The sequence below is a fragment of the Crocodylus porosus genome, unplaced genomic scaffold, assembly GCF_001723895.1.
Source record: "Crocodylus porosus isolate Cpor-Errol unplaced genomic scaffold, CroPor_comp1, whole genome shotgun sequence".
NCBI classification, from domain to species: domain Eukaryota; kingdom Metazoa; phylum Chordata; order Crocodylia; family Crocodylidae; genus Crocodylus; species Crocodylus porosus.
In genome coordinates, this window is record NW_017728944.1 from 4,629,587 (window position 1) to 4,647,756 (window position 18,170).

The 18,170-nt window shown below is 55.8% G+C and overlaps 1 protein-coding gene across 1 annotated transcript in view; it reads right to left on the reverse strand.

The window, feature by feature from the left end:
• Positions 1-325: 325 nt before the first annotated feature.
• The window catches only part of KCNH4 (potassium voltage-gated channel subfamily H member 4), a 44,014-nt gene continuing 26,169 nt past the window's right edge, over positions 326-18,170 (reverse strand). Inside the window, exons 7-16 of the mRNA XM_019550424.1 lie at positions 14,594-14,801; positions 12,904-13,098; positions 12,218-12,417; positions 10,384-10,633; positions 9,699-9,913; positions 7,704-7,742; positions 6,792-7,159; positions 5,163-5,269; positions 4,367-4,434; positions 326-2,859 (exon numbers count right to left, since the gene is read on the reverse strand). Of these exons, the coding sequence (XP_019405969.1) occupies positions 2,281-2,859; positions 4,367-4,434; positions 5,163-5,269; positions 6,792-7,159; positions 7,704-7,742; positions 9,699-9,913; positions 10,384-10,633; positions 12,218-12,417; positions 12,904-13,098; positions 14,594-14,801 (2,229 nt within the window). The 3' untranslated portion in view covers positions 326-2,280. The remainder of the gene's footprint in view (positions 2,860-4,366; positions 4,435-5,162; positions 5,270-6,791; positions 7,160-7,703; positions 7,743-9,698; positions 9,914-10,383; positions 10,634-12,217; positions 12,418-12,903; positions 13,099-14,593; positions 14,802-18,170) is intronic.

Consider the following 18,170-nt stretch of genomic DNA (forward strand, 5'->3'; position numbering starts at 1 on the left):
AGTTACAAACAGGGTTTGAATTACACTTTGACTCTTGGGGTGGGGGGTGGGGGGTGTCTGCAAAAAAAAATTAAACTGGTTCATTGATTAACAAGCCTACCAAAGTTTCATAGTTTCTAGGGTCGGAAGGGACCTGAGTAGATCATCTAGTCTGACCCCCTGCCATGACAGGAAAGATTACTGGGGTCAAATGACCCCAGCAAGGTGTTCATCTACCCTCCTCTTAAAGACCCCCAGGGTAGGAGCCGGCACCACTTCTCTTGGAAGTTGGTTCCAGATCCTAGCCGCCCTGACCATGAAGTAGCGCCTCCTGATTTCTAAAGTAAAAAGCAACCTGATCAAGACCCCCCCAAGTTATGATTTTCAAATCTTTCAGGGGGGCTGTTGTCTCTTATGGGTGGGCTCAGCCCCTACAAATGCCCCCTTAATTCACACCCTGGTCACAACCAGAAGTTCTGGGGCATTAGGGCTGAGGGTTGAGTATGGGGCTTAAAGCAGCCTTGTCCCCATTTCCCAGGGACTGCTATTTCAATGCAGGACCTGACTAGCTGCATTTGCTACCCTACTGCACCTGCAAGCCAGCCTTGAGGGACCAGTGCAGTAGAAACCAAGTCTGCCCCCTGTGGGGAGCAGCTCTGGGGTGGGTAATATCCTCCTCCTGGCCTTGACAGCTGAAGGCCCAGGTCAAGTCCCTTTGCAGGTGCTAGCAAACCCAGCTGCACTGCAGGAGCACTGGGCAGTACAGCATTCTAGCTCGAGGGTTGCAGGCTCAGAGTTGGCAGGACAGGAAGGGGGTTTCTAAGTGTGGGTGAACTGGGAGAGGTCAGGAGGCGGAAAACGCTTGTGCCCAGCAAGCCTGCAGCCTCCCTCTCTGTATCCAGAGGGGAGACCCCTCCCTGGGCACAAGGAACTGCAGCCAGCCATAGCAGGAGTGGGCACTTCTAGGCACTTCAGGCTCAGAGGGAGGTGCACTTGCTTGTGTCAGCACTGAATTGGGTCATTTCTGTACAAACTGGAAGATGCTGCGTCCCAGCATGCACTGCTGTACTGGGATAAGGACACTCAGAGCCACGCACATCGTTATGGATGACATCCCCCCACCAGGAGTTTGAGCCTCTATAGCTCAGGCTGAAAGATGATGTCCTCTCTAGTCAGGAGCTGCAGCAGCAGGGTCAAGAACAAAGTAGGGCATGGACCACCGACCACATAGGGCAGGGTACCACTGCCCACTGGGGGACACAGTCTCCAGGAGCCACTGATGTGGACTGAGGGTAAGGGTTCTGCAGCAGCCTGCAGGGCTGGCTGCAGGTGTAGGTCTAAGCTCCAGGGCCCCATAGGGAAGCTTGCACATGCCCTGAACATGCAGGCCCTGGAGAAGCTGATCCCAAGAGTCACATATGCTGGTCATACCCAATATTTCAGCTCCTGAAACTGGAGCCTAATAACCAAACCAAGCAGGACAGGCACAAAGGAGAGGGGAAGATTCCAGGAGGAGTGCCAGGGGGCTGAGGATCCAGGCTTGCTGAAAAAACAGACCCCAGTGCAAATGCAGGGATTTCAGCAGTGTTCAACAGAGCACAGCTGGAGAACATACCTGAAACATTGCTTTCCCAGCATCACTGCCCTCTGTCAGCATCACTCAGGTCCCAAGCAGGCTGCTTCCTCTGCAAACGGTGCCAGAACCCTTTGCTGCCGGCACCCATGGGGCCGTCAGCGCAGGGTGAGAGGTGCTCATCCTGTTTAATTAGCAGAGCTACATTCTCTAGTGTGACGCCACACCTCGCAGAGCAGGCCAGTGCATGGGGATGAGTGGTGAGCAGACATCTCAGGCTCCAAAACCAGGAGGGCAGGGAGGCACCTGGCCATGCAGAAGACCTGGGGTGGTCCTGGGGAACCAGGCTTGTGCTTAGATCCTTGGAGGAGTTCTAAGGCTCTGGAATAAATTCCTCTTCCCGAAGGTGAAAAAAAAAAAAAAAAAAGCCATCTAATAGAAAACTAGTCTGCTCAGCAAAGGAGGGGCTGAGACCAGGTTACTGGAGTTGGAAGCTACCCAGGAAGCCAGGCTGAATGCAGGCTGGGAGGGTTCTCTGCCCAGCTCTTGCAGTGAAATCTGCAAATATGAGGAAAACCCACCATTTGCAGACCAATGGTGTCGGTCATAAGCCACTGGCTGGGCCCAGCCTCCTTCCATCCATCGCAGTCTCCATGGCAACAACGGAGGCCAGTGATGGAGGGCACCCATGGTGGGTTGCAGCAACAGGACTTAGGGGGGCCGTGGCATCAGTGGAAGCTTTCCGAGCTGGACCTGAGGTGGAAGTGGGAGGGTGGGTGGCTCTGAGCCGAGCAGCAGGGGAAGGCATGGATGGATCCAGAGGAAGGTGAGCTGAGGGAGCACAGCGTTGGAGAGCCCAGCTGCGATGGGACACAGGTGGGCAGCTGGGCGCAGTGCACTTCTGTCTGTGAGAAGCAGGCCCTCTCTGTGTCCGACAATGGGAGTGGAGGGTGGTAAGAGGGGCTGCAGGGGACATGGGGTAAGTCTCTCTGAGTGGGGAACCCCTTGCCTTGCAGGCTGATGTCATGGGGGCTCCTAAAACTGGGGAGCTTGGCAGAGGCGATGTTGGGAGAAGCCCCCCCGCTTGCAGGCGATAGCGGCACCACGGTGGACATGTGAGCCGAAGGCGGAATGGGTGACTGCTCACTTCCACCACTGGGGTCCAGAGAGGAGAGGCTATGGAGGCTGTAAGGGCAGGGCAGGGTAGGGCCGCACAGTGGCTGGGCGCCCAGCTGGGTCTGCAGTAGGTTCATCATGTGCTGCAGCTCTCGGCTGAGGTGGGAAACTTCCCGGTTGAGGTTATTGATCTGGAAAGGAAGAAGGGGGACAGATGTGAGGAGCAATGGGAGAAGTCCTGAGCACCAAATGCCACTGTCCCTCCTGCACTCTATGCCTATCCCCTGCCCCTGCTTCCCCACTGCCTCTGCCCCATACGAGATCAACCACCTGCATGACCCACACCCCTTGGCTGGCTACAGCCTGGCTTCCAAAGCAGCAAAGGATTGTGGGATAGAGATGTTGGTTTGGATTGGGACTGATCCAGACTGCAGCTAGAGAAAAATGGGTCAGGAAGGGCTGTGTTGCTGTGGTAGGACAGCCTGCTCAACCCATACCTGTAGCCCAGCCCTGAGCCCAGCCTCTTTTACTGTGCATGCTCACTTATACTCCCTGGTCAGGGTAACTCTGCTGCCACCTCTACCAGATGCAACAGGTCTGCTGTGTTTTCTGACTCTTGAACCCCACTACCTATGCAGCCCTGGCCACAACTTTGTCTGCTGCTGCAGAAAGGAAAGCTGAAGCAGAGGGTGCATGTGGCCTTTAGTTACGGTAAGTCCTATAAAAACATGTGGTGGCCACAGAGGTTTCTTGTCTGTGTCTGTCTGCAAGAGTGGTCACTTTGACCCACACATCAGCTCCCTGATACTGCTTAATAGCCCAGCTCATTAGTAGCATCTGCAACCAGGCCAGGGTCTCTGGAGAACTGCTGTTTACCATGAAGGCTGGCTGGGGAGAAGAGGAAAGCCCAGGAGGCAGGGTCACAGATGCAAGAGCTCTGCAATGAGCTGAGGGCACTCTCATACCTGTAACCCAGACCCACTCCACTGTGAGCTTCCACACATGGGACCCAAGAGCTTGGGCCCTATGACATATGGGGGTGCTGCTGGAGGAGGACTGGACTGCAAGAGAGTCCCCTCACATGGGGGATCCAGACAGCAAGCTCTCTAGCCAGGATCAGGGCCGGCAAAGGATGCTGTTGGAATCCTTGTGTGAGACCAGCACTGAGCCACCCTGGTGCAGCCTGAGCTCGCGGCAGGGCTATGCCTGGACTGTGGGTACTGTGAAACCCCTCCTGTTGCTCCCTATGGGCTGCATCTATGGATCTGTCTCAGGATATGGGACACAGGTGTGGACCTACTGAGCACATGCAAGCGTAGCATGTCCCAAGCCTAGGCACAGAGCCTAGGGGGAGGCTGAAGCAGAGTCTGGGGAAGAAGAGCTCTGCAAGAGCTGTGCTAGCTGCTATGAAAAGAAACACTGCCAAAACAGGCAGTGCTAATTTTAAGCCCAGGCCACCCGAGTCAGAAGCACAGATGCTGCGTAGCCATGCTGCACAGTCCAGAGTAGCCTCTGGGCTGGTTCAGGCAGATGCTACATCAGGATCAATCAAGTCTAGCTGGGGCTGTTTTACTTTTCAGATCAGCAATGTTCAAGGAGCCTCTCTCAGGATGGACCCAGCCTTGCGAGCAACACAAGGGAAGACACCATACAACACTTGACATACAAGCCCCCCAGTTGCCAAGTGCCCCTTTGTACCTCTTGGTTCAGTCTCTGGACATTCTGCTTTATCTCCTCTGCTTCTGCTGCTAAGGCTTGCTCTGTCCCTGCAAGGAAGCCCAAGGAAAATCTTGGAGGAGGACAGAGCATGCCCTGATAGGCCCTCTACAGCTTGCAGCTCACACGGGGGGGCCAACCACCAGCCCTCCCTAGCGATGCCCCATGTCCCAGAATCGGGATGGACTGGTCCCCCCCTTGCCCCACCCCACCCCACTAGGTCTCATGTGGGGACCAAACCACAATGGTGCAGGTGTGGGACAGGGGTGTTGCTTTAAGCTGCTGGGCTCTGTCCAAAGGGAAAGCAGAGTGGTGCCAGGAGCTGTCCCCCTGGGATTCCCCCCACCACCATGAGCCAGCCCTGTGCCAGCCCATGCCAACACCATGCCAGCCCCTCCTCCCTTGTTCCTAGGCTAGTTTTGCAAGAGGCTTTTCTCAGTACAAATAAATGACTAAGCCTCATAATCCCTGGGGTGGAGGGAGGTGGCCCTGCATTCATGGTACTGCTTCACTGGACTTGCCCCAGGTCACAGAGTGAGTCAGAGCCATGGATTGAACCCAGGAGTCCCGCCTCCCATGCTTTAACCACACAAACCACCTCCCCTCCAAATCTGGGAATAACTGCTTCCCCAGACCCACAGGAAACATTCACTCTTTTATGTCCAACAATTTCTGCAGAGACAGAGAGCTGCCTGAACCAGCTGGCCCCCGTGGCCTGAAGCCTTTGACCCCAGATCCCAGGCAGGGTGGGGGTGTGAGGGTATGGGTACTCAGGTACCTGACAAGGGTGAATCTGTGGTTGAGCTCGGCAGGGGCAGGTCCACATTGAAATGGAAGGCTTGCATCTCTGACGTCCCACCATCATCTTCAATCCCGTCAACAACTCTAGGGAGGAGGGGAGGCTTGAGCCCAGGCAGCAGGTGAGGACCCTGAGTGAGGCCCCTGCCTGGCACAGCATATCTGAGCACCCTCACTACCTGGCCACTTACATGGTGGCAGTGGACATATCTACCACTACAAAGACATCACCCCTGTGAACTCACTGCTTCACAGGGTCTGTACCTTCCTGCCCAGGTCCTGCTGCTCTGTTGCCCTTTGACAGCTGGTATGAAAGGAGCCATTGTGTCTTTTCCTTGGGATTGGGGCTGAGCAAATGTTGATGTTCCCATCCCTGTTGGCACCACCTGCTGCTTCTTCCCTGATGGCAACATCACTGGAAATGCTGGGGCTGGATGGGGAGGGAGACTGATCCACACTCTCTTCTCCACAGCAGGAGCATCCAGCTTGAGGTTTGGCACCCCAGACACAGGGCAGGGTGCATGGGGGGGGGGGCCCTGTGTGTATGTGGGCACAACTGCACTGCCCGACTGCCCCAGGAGATGCACTGAGACCTGTGTATCCAGGGCTCTTGCCCCAGTACCATGAACTGACGCTGTTTCAGCCAGATGCAAGAATGCCCTAGTCTGGGGATGAAGGAGCCAGGCTCTCGTGGGGGAACAGCAGAGGAGGGTTGTGGGGTGTGGGGCACTGCTCAGCTCCATGATGTACTGATGCTTACTAGCACCTCTAACCCTGCTTTGCCTCTCCTGCCTTGGCGCCTGCCTGCCAGAGCTGCCCGAGTGCCCATGGGCACAAGCACTCTCTGATCCTCTCAAGTCAATATAGCACCTCCTGAGAGCCTGCAGCAGGGACATACAGGTAGGGGCAGAGCTATGGGGCTGTGGCCTCTCTGCTTGGCAGCTGGCAAGTAGCTGGGCAAGGGTCAGAGTCAGGACCTCAGCAGTATTTCTGCTGCTGAGGTATGAACTCTGGAGACATCCAAGCTCTCTGGCTGCTGGCCTGCCTACACAGACATGAGATAAGCACCCGCATACATGTGGGCCTGGGGTGGGGTGGTCAAGTCCCTGTGAATCTAGTGAGCCTGGCTCCGGGGACAAAGTTGATCCCAATCACTCTTCTGAGATGACTCCACATTCTGGGGCTGCAATTTTTCAATCACAGGCACACAGATGACAGGTGAAATGCACATGACCCCATGGGGAGAGCAGCATGCCCAGTTTGGCAAGCAAATGGTGCAAAAGATAGATGATTCCAGGCAGAAGCAGGGATCACAGATACACCAGCTGGGTAAGGGAGAGGGACAGTGCAGGCCACTTGCATATAAGCAGTCCCTGCCTCTCCAGCACAAGCAAACATGCAAGGTAGACTCAACCATGAAAATGAGGTCACCCCTGCAGACATGCATGCACACATGTATGTGTGCCAACAAGCACCTCAGAGCATAGATATGTGCACATGCCACTATATACAAAAGCACATGACAGCATGCCCCTCAGTCTGTCTTGAGGCCAGTCATGTGGCTGCAGCCCTCACAGACCATGGCCCTTCCATCACCTCCCACCTTTACCTGGGGCTGAGGTCCGGGGGGCCATAGGTGTTCAGGGAGGGGATCAGCAGCTTGGCTGGCTTCCGACCATTGCTGCTTTCGCTCTCCAAGGGCCGGTTGCCTCTCCGGCACTGAGGGGAGGGGCTCCTGCCCCTGGTACAGTGGGCAGGAGAGCGGCAGGTACGCCGCAGAGCTGAGAACTGCCGCAGGTCGTCACCTAGCAGGCTGCTGAGGGATCCACGGCGCACGGGGCTATTAAGATTGGGCAGCAGCAGCTTCCGGCGTGTGATGGTGGCCGGTGAGGGGTGGAAGAAGTCATTGGGCTCCTCTTCGTCCTCGTGGATGGATGGAAGGGGCTTCTCGGGGGTGGTCCCACCCTCTGAGCGAGCCTGCAGGGACAGGAAGGGGGCCAAATGTCATGGTTAGTGCAAAGAAAAGAAACTGAGATCCAGGGATAGCAAGTCAGGACACCTTCAGCCTGGCACTGGCTTAGGCCCTCCAGAGGGCTGCTGGATCTCACCCTAGTGACAAGCACCTTGGGGGTTGTGGTTTCTTTCTAGGGAAGGACAGTATCTCAGGGACACCTTTATCTCAGCGTGGCCCAGTTCAACCAGGAAGCAACCTGATCTACTGCTCCAAAGAGCTTTGCAGAGAGTGAGGCCCTGTCAGTGCAGGAGGGCAAGGTAGCCCCTATGCACTCAGCCTTGGCTCCAGACAGCAGCACTGAAGCCTAGGGACAGTTCCTGGATATGAGAACAACCTCTGCACACCTGGGGGATCTGCATGCATGTATGCAGGGGTCACTTCTCCTGGTTCATTTGTGTTCCAAAGAGCCCTTGCCACTCACTGGGATGCCCAAGGTACAAACCTGAGACAGCCTGACAGCCTGGGGCAGCGCCCCCCCCCACCGCACACAGCACAGACCCTAATTACCTGGGACAGCCGAGGGGATCTGGAGTATCGGAGGAGCCCCTGTAGAGAAAGCAGAAGACAAAAGCTAGCTAGCCACACCTGGCACCCTCTAGCACACCAGCACCCAGGGTCAGTGCCTGTGGCCAAAAGCCAGCTGGCAAATCCTCACATGAAGACACTGAGCAGCAATCCACACAAGATGTGGGGGGCCCTCCTGCTTTCAGGAGAGAATTTTCCTCACCAGCAGCCTGGGGTACATTACAGAGTTACGTGGGTGAAGTAGAGCTCCCATTCTTCTGCAGCTGTACGGTTGGGGGAATGAGGGGAGGGGGCTCTGAGGACATTTCCTCTGCAACTTCAGTCAGGTTCTACCCTCCAAGATGCACAAAATGAGTTATCCCTTCTCCCTCCTTTTCCCCCTATTTTTATTATGAACAGGACCTCAATGCTGAATGCTTCTGCCTAGAACCTTCTTCTGGGTCATGGTCAAAGCAGGAAGGAAGCCATTTTCTTGTCCTATTTTAGCTCCCACTGAAACATCACCATGATCACTTGTAAAGATAATCCCCACCATGGGCCAGACTCTCAGGAGCAGCAGATGCTTCCAAAGCAGATCCCAGCTCTGCTGGGCCAACAGGTTAGCAGCTGAACTCTCAGTTCCACCCCATCCCAATCCTGCTGCCCTCTCTTTGCTTTAGCTCTGTAGCCCATTCATTTTACAATGTCAAAAAAACAGTTATCAAGGCATGGTCAGCAGTGCCCGGAGAGTAAGGTTTGCCAGTTAACCAGCAGAGGGTGCACACTACCCAGAGTTTTGGTAGGTCCTGCATAAATAGTGGGGCATTCTTTATATGCATTTACGAATTTCTCTAGGCTAGATATTTTGGAACAAGGAAGTAAGACTCTAGGAGGAAGCTTCTCCAATTAGCTCTAGAAACAGCTCGATATGTATTCTCCAGCTAGGCATGCTGGGAGCCAGCATGGAAGCACTGCTGTACAAAATCCCTAGCACTTATTTATTTCAGAAGGCACAGAGTAGGCAAACAGAAAGGGGAGGATGAGCAACGCGCTGCTATTTCTGAAGCAGAACGTTCCCGCCTGATGGCAGAAGTCAGCAAAATGACTAAACTTACCAACCCTTCTCCCCCTCCCCCCGGGGGGTGGAGACATATGCCAGGCATGGAGGGCTGGTGCCCAGGCACAGTGCTCTCTCAGGGTGCTCCTGGCAGGAACACCTCATGCTTCATCCTCACAACTTGGCAGCAGCATCAGCTGCCCAGCCTCTGCCACCCCCAAAAAACTGCGGACTCGATACTTTCCCCTTTGCTTTTCGCTAGGAAGATTAAATTGGTTAATAATTCAAAGCCTCTTGCCTGCAAGATCCTCATCCTGCTCCCAACTAGCTTTGCTAGCAGAGACTCCAGCACTGCTAGCATCTTCATGATGGATGGATGGCTGGGAGGGAGGAATAATGTCCCACAATACAGCAGGAGGGACCTGCATGGGCAAGGGGCAGAGCAGAGCTATTGGGCTGCTGAATTTCCCCATGAGGGCTAGGGGAAATGTGCCTGCTGGGCTGTGATGGGACAGCCACCTGCTGGGTGGCCACATGTGCTACCAGTGCCCAGGTACCATGCTGGGTACAGCTGGCACTCCCTACTGTTTCAGTGACTTTATCCACCCACACAAGACAAGTTCATGCCCAAGGAACTTGAGGTATGCAGGCTGGGACAGGAAGCCTGGTCCATCAGGCCAAGGTCACCCTGCAGCTGTTAGATGGTGCAGAGGTGAGATAGGCATCTTGGGATGGGGGGTGAGGTTGAAGAGTCAGTGGCTTGTCTGCAGGCAAGGAGCATGCAGCAGATGCAGGGGGCAGTAAGTTCTGTGCTAGGAGTTTGCAGACATGCAGCAGCTCCCTGTAGACAAGAGCCTTGAGAGCTCACCCGTGTCATGATTCTCCTAACCTTGTTATGGGGGAGGGGAGGGACAAGAGGGCTGGACAGGGCTTGCACCCACCTCTGCCTCGCTGCCCTCCCGCAGGTTGAAGGTCAGATCCTGCTGGATGTCAGCCATGAACTTGCTGGAGTACTCAGGGTATAGCTCTAGCACCTCAAAAAGGCCACGCAAGCTGATGTACTGAAGGTCACAGTAGGTCAGCGCCTTGACATCCGCATTGGTTTTGATCACCTGCTCCTTGCTTGGCAGGTCTGCCCCAATCAAGTCCCCTTTCCCTGAGGGAGAAGGGACAGACTTCCTCAGTCAAGGCCTGGTGATGGGAAGAGCCCTAGGTTGCCCAGAGCCCACGCAGCTGAGTTTCCTCATAGCTCCAGGGAACAGCAAGCCCCATTGCTCAGATGGGGAGGGGGAACTGGCCTAGGCTTAGCTGGGAACAGGGCCCAGTAGGTGGGAAACCAGCCACAAAAGACAGAAAAGGACTGAAGCAATGCAGGGTTTGCCTCAGGATCACAGGAGCAAGCTGGCAGCCTGGCATGGGCACAGTTTGCTCTTACCCTGGGGAATCCTGCCTGCTCTACCACTGGGGCAGGGCAGGCAGAGGAGAGGGAAAGAGAGAAACCCAATTAGCCCCATTTTGGCCACTGCCTCCCCTCTCCAGGGCCTACTGCCACCTGTTACCCAGTGAGACCAGAAAATGCTCTGGCACACCCATTCCCCTGCCCTCCCACCATGCCATTGGCCTCACCCAGGATGGCCAGCACCATGTTGTCCTTCAGGACCTCGAGGGAGCCGGAGCAGACAAAGTAGTTGGCCTGCAGAGCATCACCCTGGCGCAGCAGGTACTCGCCCGGGGCACAGAAGGAGGTCTTGATGTGCAGAGAGAGGGCACGCAGGCAGCCTCGGCTGGCTGCCTCGAAGAGTGGTAATTGCAGGATGTCCTTGTTGAGGTGCATGGCGATATCAGCCCGTAGCTCGTCAGGGAAATCACGCAGCAGCTGTTAGGGAGGGGTGATGCTCAGAGCATTGGCAGGGAGACAACGCATACCTGTTCCTGGGCCTCTCACTGCCATGGACACTTGAGCCAATGCCCAGGGCACTGGACAAAGTGGCTTCTCTGTTGCAGGAGATGCCAACACCCAGTACTGGAGATGCCCAGGAGATACTGACCTCCCCCCATGCATGCTCCCAGGGACCGAGCACCTCCAGCACAATCAACCAGGCAAGGTTCGGGTAGCAGGTCAAGAGTGGTTTTCACGACATTGCATGCCCTGGCCTCCAGTGGTGAGGACCACAGGGCCTGCCTGGTTGTGGGGAGAGGAGGGGGCAGGAGAAATCCCAGTCTCTCCCATCCTGCCCTTATCTCTGCCTGTGAGCCGGACCCTGGTGCCAGGCAGCCCCAGGTGGGTGCGTGAAAGGGTTTTGTGTCTGCAGATAAGGTGGCAACACAAGGGACTCTTGTTTAAAGCAATGGACCAGCTGGTCAAGATTATCCCAGCAATGACACATGCATACACCACCCCCCACATGCACACACAGCACTTGGCAGCCCCTGGCTTTGCACTGCACTTTGTACTTCTGCTTTGATGCTCCCTGGCTTCCTTCACCAGGTCTCTGCCTCCCCTTTGCAGGCCTGGCTGCACCTTCTTGTTCCCCACCCCGCTGGACCCCTGGGATCAAAGCCTCCCATACCTCAGCCTTGGAGCAGAGCCCTTGCAGTTGTGGCCCCAGAGCTGCTGGGAGACAGACTGAGTCATTGGAGAGGAAAAAACAGAGTCCTCCAGGCCCCTGACCCCACTGAGGGTGATGGGGGGCTCAGGCCCCTGACCCCACTGGGGGCTTTTGTCTGTCTCAGCACTGACTCTCCCTTGGCAGACAAGGAGAAACCTCCCCCAGGCAGGTGTCCCACTGCACAGCTCTCCACCACCTCCTCCCACATTGGAGGTCCAGGAATAGTACCCAGGTGTTCTGGCACTGGCCCGTTGCTCTTCATCACCCCTCCCTGCCACCTGTATATGGCCTGAGCTGGTGCAGGGACACATTTGTGGCTAGCATGGGACAGGGCTGTGAGGGGTGCGGAGGGAGAGAGGGGCACTGGAGAAGCCCACAGGCAGGACTGAGGGGCACCTGTGACTTGAATGGCAGGGAAGAGCTTAGGGGATTTAAGAGCCTGAGGTTGGGCTTGTGCCTCTGGCTGCAGCCCAAGGCAGAGGCGATCACTGGGATTCACAACTAGGGCCAGCAAAGATAACCCCTCTCCACCCCCTCCTTCCTCAGGCTCTAGGTCCTAACAAGCTGATTTGGGGCCAGTTCAGATGGGCTCTGGGTAGAAGCTCATGGGCTCCTGCTCCATGAGGAGGATAGTCCTTGCTGACATGGGCTCCCAGCTTACCTGGGGTGCTTGGCACAGCAGGCAGGGCCCTGCTTCACCTCAGAGAGGTAAGTCTGGAGAAGGAGCCCAGGCGCAGGAAGCTTATGGAGGGTTGTGCCAGAGTCTGCCATGCTGGCCTCATGACACCGTGCTCTGGAGCCCACAGGCAAAGTCAGGGCCTAACTGGCACAGCCCCAGCAGCACTTCCTACCTCATTGGCATCGATGCCGTTGTTCACTGACCAGGTGGTCTGGAAGTACTCCAGCATCCTCTGCTTGAGCTGCTGTGGGAGGCGGTGGACACGGATGAAGTCCTTGAGGTCCTTCATGCGGGTGTGGTAGAGCGAGCGGCGTGAGTACATGCGCTGGATGATGGCCGTGACATTGCCAAACACCACGGCATGCATCAGCGCTGTGGGGGACGGGCAGGGGGCAGCGTCAATTCCACAGGCATGCGTGCTCCTAACCACGCACAAGGGACAGGGGCCCAAGGGCAGGGCTGTCCTGCCCAGCTGCTGCTGAGAAAGGTGCAGGACACTCCATGGTGCCAGAATACCTTGTTCCCAGGGAAGATTCTCCCTTACCCTCACCAGCTAGAGGACATCTTCCAAGTGGGGCAGGGGCTCTCCCTCCCAGCGACTAACCCAGTTCCCACTGATCCTGATGCCCTGGCAGCCAGCAAGATAAGACCATGCCCATGCTGTGGGAGCCTGCTCTAGGAACCCCACCCCAGGCCCATCACTCTGTCTAACACTCTCAGCACGGGGAGGAATGACCCAACCCCCTGCCCCATTCACCCCTGCCTGCCCCACCCCCCACGCTTGTGCTACCCGCCACCCCACCTACCCAATGCCAGAGTGGGGCATATGCATGATGGCTGCCCCCTCTCCCCGCTCACCTCCAATGAGCATGGTGCAGATGGAGAAGATCTTTTCGGCATCGGTGTTGGCACACACATTGCCAAAGCCCACACTGGTCAGGCTGCTCAGGGTGAAATAGAGGGAGGCAATGTAGGCGCTGCGGATAGAAGGGCCTCCCACAGAGTTGTTGATGTACGGTGCCTCCAGTCTCTTGCCCAGCTCATGGAGCCAGCCTGGGGTTAAAGCCAACCACAGCCTGGGGTTAGAGCCACCCAGTGCTCGGCTTTGGTTTCTGTGGGGTCTCAGGATGGTGTAGTGCCCATGGCAGCTAGTTTATGGTGGAATCTCCACCCCCGCTCCTCCCCCAGCTCTCAGCCTGTGTGCACACAGATCACAGGTGCAAGGGGCACTGGGACTGCTCCAGCCATGCTGGTCTGGAGCCAGGAGCAGGTCTCTAGGGCCAGGGCAGCACCGGGGGGCATAAAATCAGAGGAGTACTCATCCATCCAAACCCAGCACTGGTACCATGAGTAGTGGGAGCAGGGTCCAGCAGTCCCCCAATTTCTCAGCTACAGCCTTCTGTGGCACTGACCTTTTGGCTGGGGATAGGCCACAGCCACCCCCACCTCCAATAAAATTAGTGTTCAAAAGCAGCTTGTGCCTGGACAGGATAGTGAAAGGAGTACACCATGGCCCAGACATTAAGAGTCCAATCCCTGTGACCTGGATAGCCAGGCTCACATCTGCCAGGGTGAGGGGGGGAGACCTGCTCTAATACCCAGCCCTGACAGAAACAGCCCAAAAATTTGCACCCCCTCCACTCCTCTCCCACCCCCGTTAGCCCAGCCCATGCATACAGGGGGTCTCACAGGGATTATGGCTTAGCTAGCAACCTCCCTCCTCACCTTCACCTCTCCTGTGCCCTCTCTGGCATGCCTTCATGCACCAAGTCAATGTCTAACAGTTATGCGTACGGTGCAAATCCCCGAGTCCCCCCAGCACTGTTCTTTGCCTACATGGCCACGCCTGCCACTCAGACAGCAGCTACGCTCAGCCTGGCTGTTGCAGGAGCTGACATATGACCCTCACCCCCAAGCAGGGGCCAAGCCAAGACCCTGGGGGAAGGGAAGGCTGCCTTTGTATCTGCTCACTGTCCCTCAGCATCCAGGGTTGCTTTCCGACGGAACAGCTCCCATCCACTGAGCTACCTTGTTGTCCCAGCCTTGTGCTGCTCCTGGGATGGAAAGAAAACTCAGCTGCGATGCCCTGGGTTCCCTTTGTTCCCTTGGACACCTGTGGTGGTTCACAGCTGTGCCCCTCAGCTGACACCTGACTGCTGCTGACTCTGCTCCAACTTCCCATGGTCAGTGGGAAGGACAATTTGCAAAGTGCTTTGGGGGAAAAGGCAGATGTAGGGAAGCAAAGGTTAACAAAACCTCTGCATGGAGGCCTGGCAGGTAGGTCAGTGTCATGGACCCTTTGTGGGTGTGAAAACAAGACTGACAGTCCATTGGAGAGCAAGGAATGAAACCCAGGAGTCCTGACACCCAATTCCCTGCTCAAGACTACTGGACCCCACTCTCCTCCCAGAGAAAAGAGTCCTGGCCTTGACTACCCTCTTGCTCAGGAGTCCTCTTCCACTGACCCGTTGTGCACATCCCCAAGAGACACTAAGGTCCCAGTAAATGATGCAGAACAACATCTGCCATTGCAACCAGGTTCACTCACCAATGTCCCAGGTCAGGGGGTCGTTACTTTCCATCTCCTTCCGGCCAATGACATACCAGATGCAAGCCATCCAGTGTGCAAGCAGCGCAAACATGGACATAAGCAGGGTGAGCACCATGGCACTGTACTGGGAATACCTGTCCAGCTTCTGCAGGAGCCGCAGAAGCCGCAGGAGACGTACGGTCTTCAGCAGGTGCACCAGTGAGGTCTGGGGGGGTTGATGAGAGACATGGTTTGTCACTGACTGCCATCACTACAACATGCTTTGTCCCCTGTGGATGGACAGGAGCTTGAGATATGGGGTAGGATCTGGATGGGAAATGGAGTCAGAGGGCTCATCATGTGGCGTGCACCCTGCTGGGCAGCCCATGAAGAGGAGCCCCTGTTCAGTCACCACTTAACTGCCACTTCAGCTCTCAACCTTGCCTTTGCCTGGGTGAGGCTTCACCATGGCTCTGCTCCACAAGAGAACTACATGTTTCCTGAAAGAGTCCTGCTACTTCAAAGTTGTTCCCAGTGAAAACCTACCTTTTCTCCCTGCCCCACTGTTAGGTCCTGACATGGTTCCCCTCCAGAGACAGAAAACACTTCCCTTCCTCCAGAGAGAGAGATACAGCCCCATCACTGCAATGATCCTGACCTTGGAACAGTTGGATATTTAGCTTCAGTCTCACTGATCACCTTCACACTTCTTTCTTGGGCTGTGAAAACCTGAAGCAGCAGCGTGAAACCATGAGCTAAGGTACATGTTTGACAGCAAGCACAACTGGCCACCGGAGTGGGTGACCCAGGGCAGTGGTGAAGTCTCCACCTCTTGAGGTCCTGAGGCCCAGGCTGGAGGTCTTCCTGTGTCAGTCAGGATGAAATCCAATGGCTTGCAGTAGACAGGGGCGCCATGCTAGAGATCCAAAAGTCACTTCTAGCCTATGACTGTTCAAGGTTTCAGGGAATGGTTTCATAAGATGGTCCGGTTTGGAAGCAGCCTCCTAGGGCCACAGCCCCCAGGTCAGGGTGGAGGTAGTTTAAAGTAGTGATCCTCAATGGTTGGGGAAGTCCATGGCACCCTAGGGTGCCTTGAGATCCTTTCAAGAGTGCAGTGGGGCAATATTCCCTCTAAGGAGTAGCGGTCCGTGAGCATGGCGCTTTGGTCCCACCTCCCCTTTTGGCACGGTCCGCCGGTAAGTGTCCCACAGTAAGTGTCCAGGTGGGAGCAGGCAGGGATCGGCCACCACCCTTCTCCATGCTAACTGCTGCCCAGAGCAGTGCAGTGGAGTGCTGTGGGGCAGCCATGGGCTGGACACAATCAATTGGTAGAACTGGAAGGGAGGCACAGAGGCCAGCATGGGACACTTATCAAAGGCAAGCTCCTCACTTCTCACACAGGGCAGGCAGCGGCTCCTCCCCAAGGTGAGGCGAGGCAGGGCTGGGGGCTGGCGTGGGCTCTGCCGGCTCTGGGGAACTGCTTCGCTGGTCTTCTTGCTCCCCAAGGAGTCCCTGTCCCCATCCCTGCCCCTGCCTCACCTTGCCTTGGGGAGGAGCCGCTGCCTGCCCTGCATGAAGAGTAAGGAGCTTACCTTCAGTGTCCCACACCGGCCCTGGTGGCTCTGCCGCACTCCACGCTCAGCTCCTTTCTGGGCTGGCGTGCGGCATTAAAAAATTGGTGCGTGGCAAGATTTTTAATTGTATGTGGCCATGTATGCATGCAGCTTAGAGGGAACCGTGCTGTGGGGTCCCATGCAATGTTAGCAAAGTTAGGTATGCACACAATTTCCAAGATAAATCTAGAGATTTTAAATAGGAATCCACAGTGTTAAAAACTTTCTGCTCTGTTGTGGTCTTTCTAAGGTCCTGGCAGCAGAAAAATTGCTCTTGTATGTTTTCATAGTCAAAAAATGAATGAGAACTAAGAGCTGGCATTTTCTGAGTGGTGACTTGAGTCTATCAAGGGGTCCTTGAGATTAAAATGGTTGAGAACCACTAGACAGTCTGAAGTTGGAGCTATCCCTGTTGTTATCCTGTCTAATGTGAACAGGAAAGCCTACAGCATTAGGTGGGCATGGGGTCACCCTGACTGGAACAGAAGTCAGCAGCATCCAATGAAGGAGCCCTGGGCCCAGGTGAAAGAGTGGAAGACACGTTTCTTCATGGTGAGGGCTTCCCCAGGATCCTGCCTCAGTCATGGACTCTTCCCTGGGGAGTAGAGATGGTGCAGGGGTGTAAGTAGAGCAGAAGCAATGTGATCCTCAAGGTGGCCAACACAGCAGATGTAGCATGGCAAGGATGAGCCCCCTACAAAGTTGGAACTGCTGGAGGTGAAGGACTCTTCCCTGCCAGCACCACAGCTATGATCATTGCAGTGGAGACAGGAGGTGACCCCAGTAAGGGCCTCCTCTGCCTAGCCCTGGAGCTGAGGTCCCTCTGGTTGGGAGAGGTGGCTGAGCCCGAGGCAGCAAGTCCCTTGAGCATGTGAGATGGACCTGTGTAAAATTTGGATTCTTCCAGTCCTGGTCCACAAACTGCACAAACTCTTTCCTGTCACGGCAAGGGGTCGGACTTGATGATCTGCTCAGGTCCCTTCCGACCCTACCTACTATGAAACTCCATCCTAAGGGTAGAATGGAGAGGTTCATAGTGAGCTGCCTCATCAGAGGACAACTGGGGAGACTGTGCCTGGAGAAGGAAAGATGAACTTGCTGGGGAAAGGACACAGGCAGCTGTAAATCTGCCACTGGGGCTGCTTGGTGTGAGGCCAGTAAGATCTGCTTGCAAAGGGGAATCCCAGGAAGATGTTACAGCCTTTCTTCACAAGGCAGAGACCTCCTGGCTTATCCAGATCCACTCTGAGGACTAGGAGCTGCGGTTTCATTCACTGGCTCATCAGGAAACCCCACGTGGCTCAGGACCTCTGGTTTTCCTGGCTGCACATTTCTTGCTTCTTGCTTCTTTGTTAGGCAAGGGTCTCCGACAGGAGACTGCAGGGTGGGAAGGCTGGAGCAGCCAAGTAGAGCCACACAATCAAGGGCATGGTGTGTGTATGCACACAGCAGCACCAGGCAAAGGCTGACTCTATGCAGACAGCTTGCTCATTGTGAAGACACCTCCATGAACCTTCCCCTCCGCTTCTCGGTGCTGCTGAGAATCTCCTGGGCCTGCATCTGAGACTCTCTCACTGCAGAAGTCCAGAGCTCCCTCTCCAGCTGGGCTTCTGCAGCAGCCCACTGCTGCCCTTCTCACACCCAGCACTTTCCCTTCCCCAAATATCACTTTAGACACAGGCTTCCTCCTGCACCTGAGCAATGGCCTCCTCCATCTCCTTCCTGCAGGAAGCCTGTGGGCCAGTGCCTGATCACAGGCTGCTCTCATGCACATGTCCTGGCACACAGGTCAATGAGGACAGGAGCAAAGGACCTGAGCTTTGCTCAACCCAGCAGCTCTGGTGATTCAAGGGCTCCCAGGGGGCACCACGCTGCTCCCCAGTGCAACTGCTGCGCCTGCAATCAGGATAATTACAGGCTTTGCACTCCGTGTGGCTGGGCCTCACACCTCCTGGCTCCCTTCTCCAATTAGCAAAGGATGC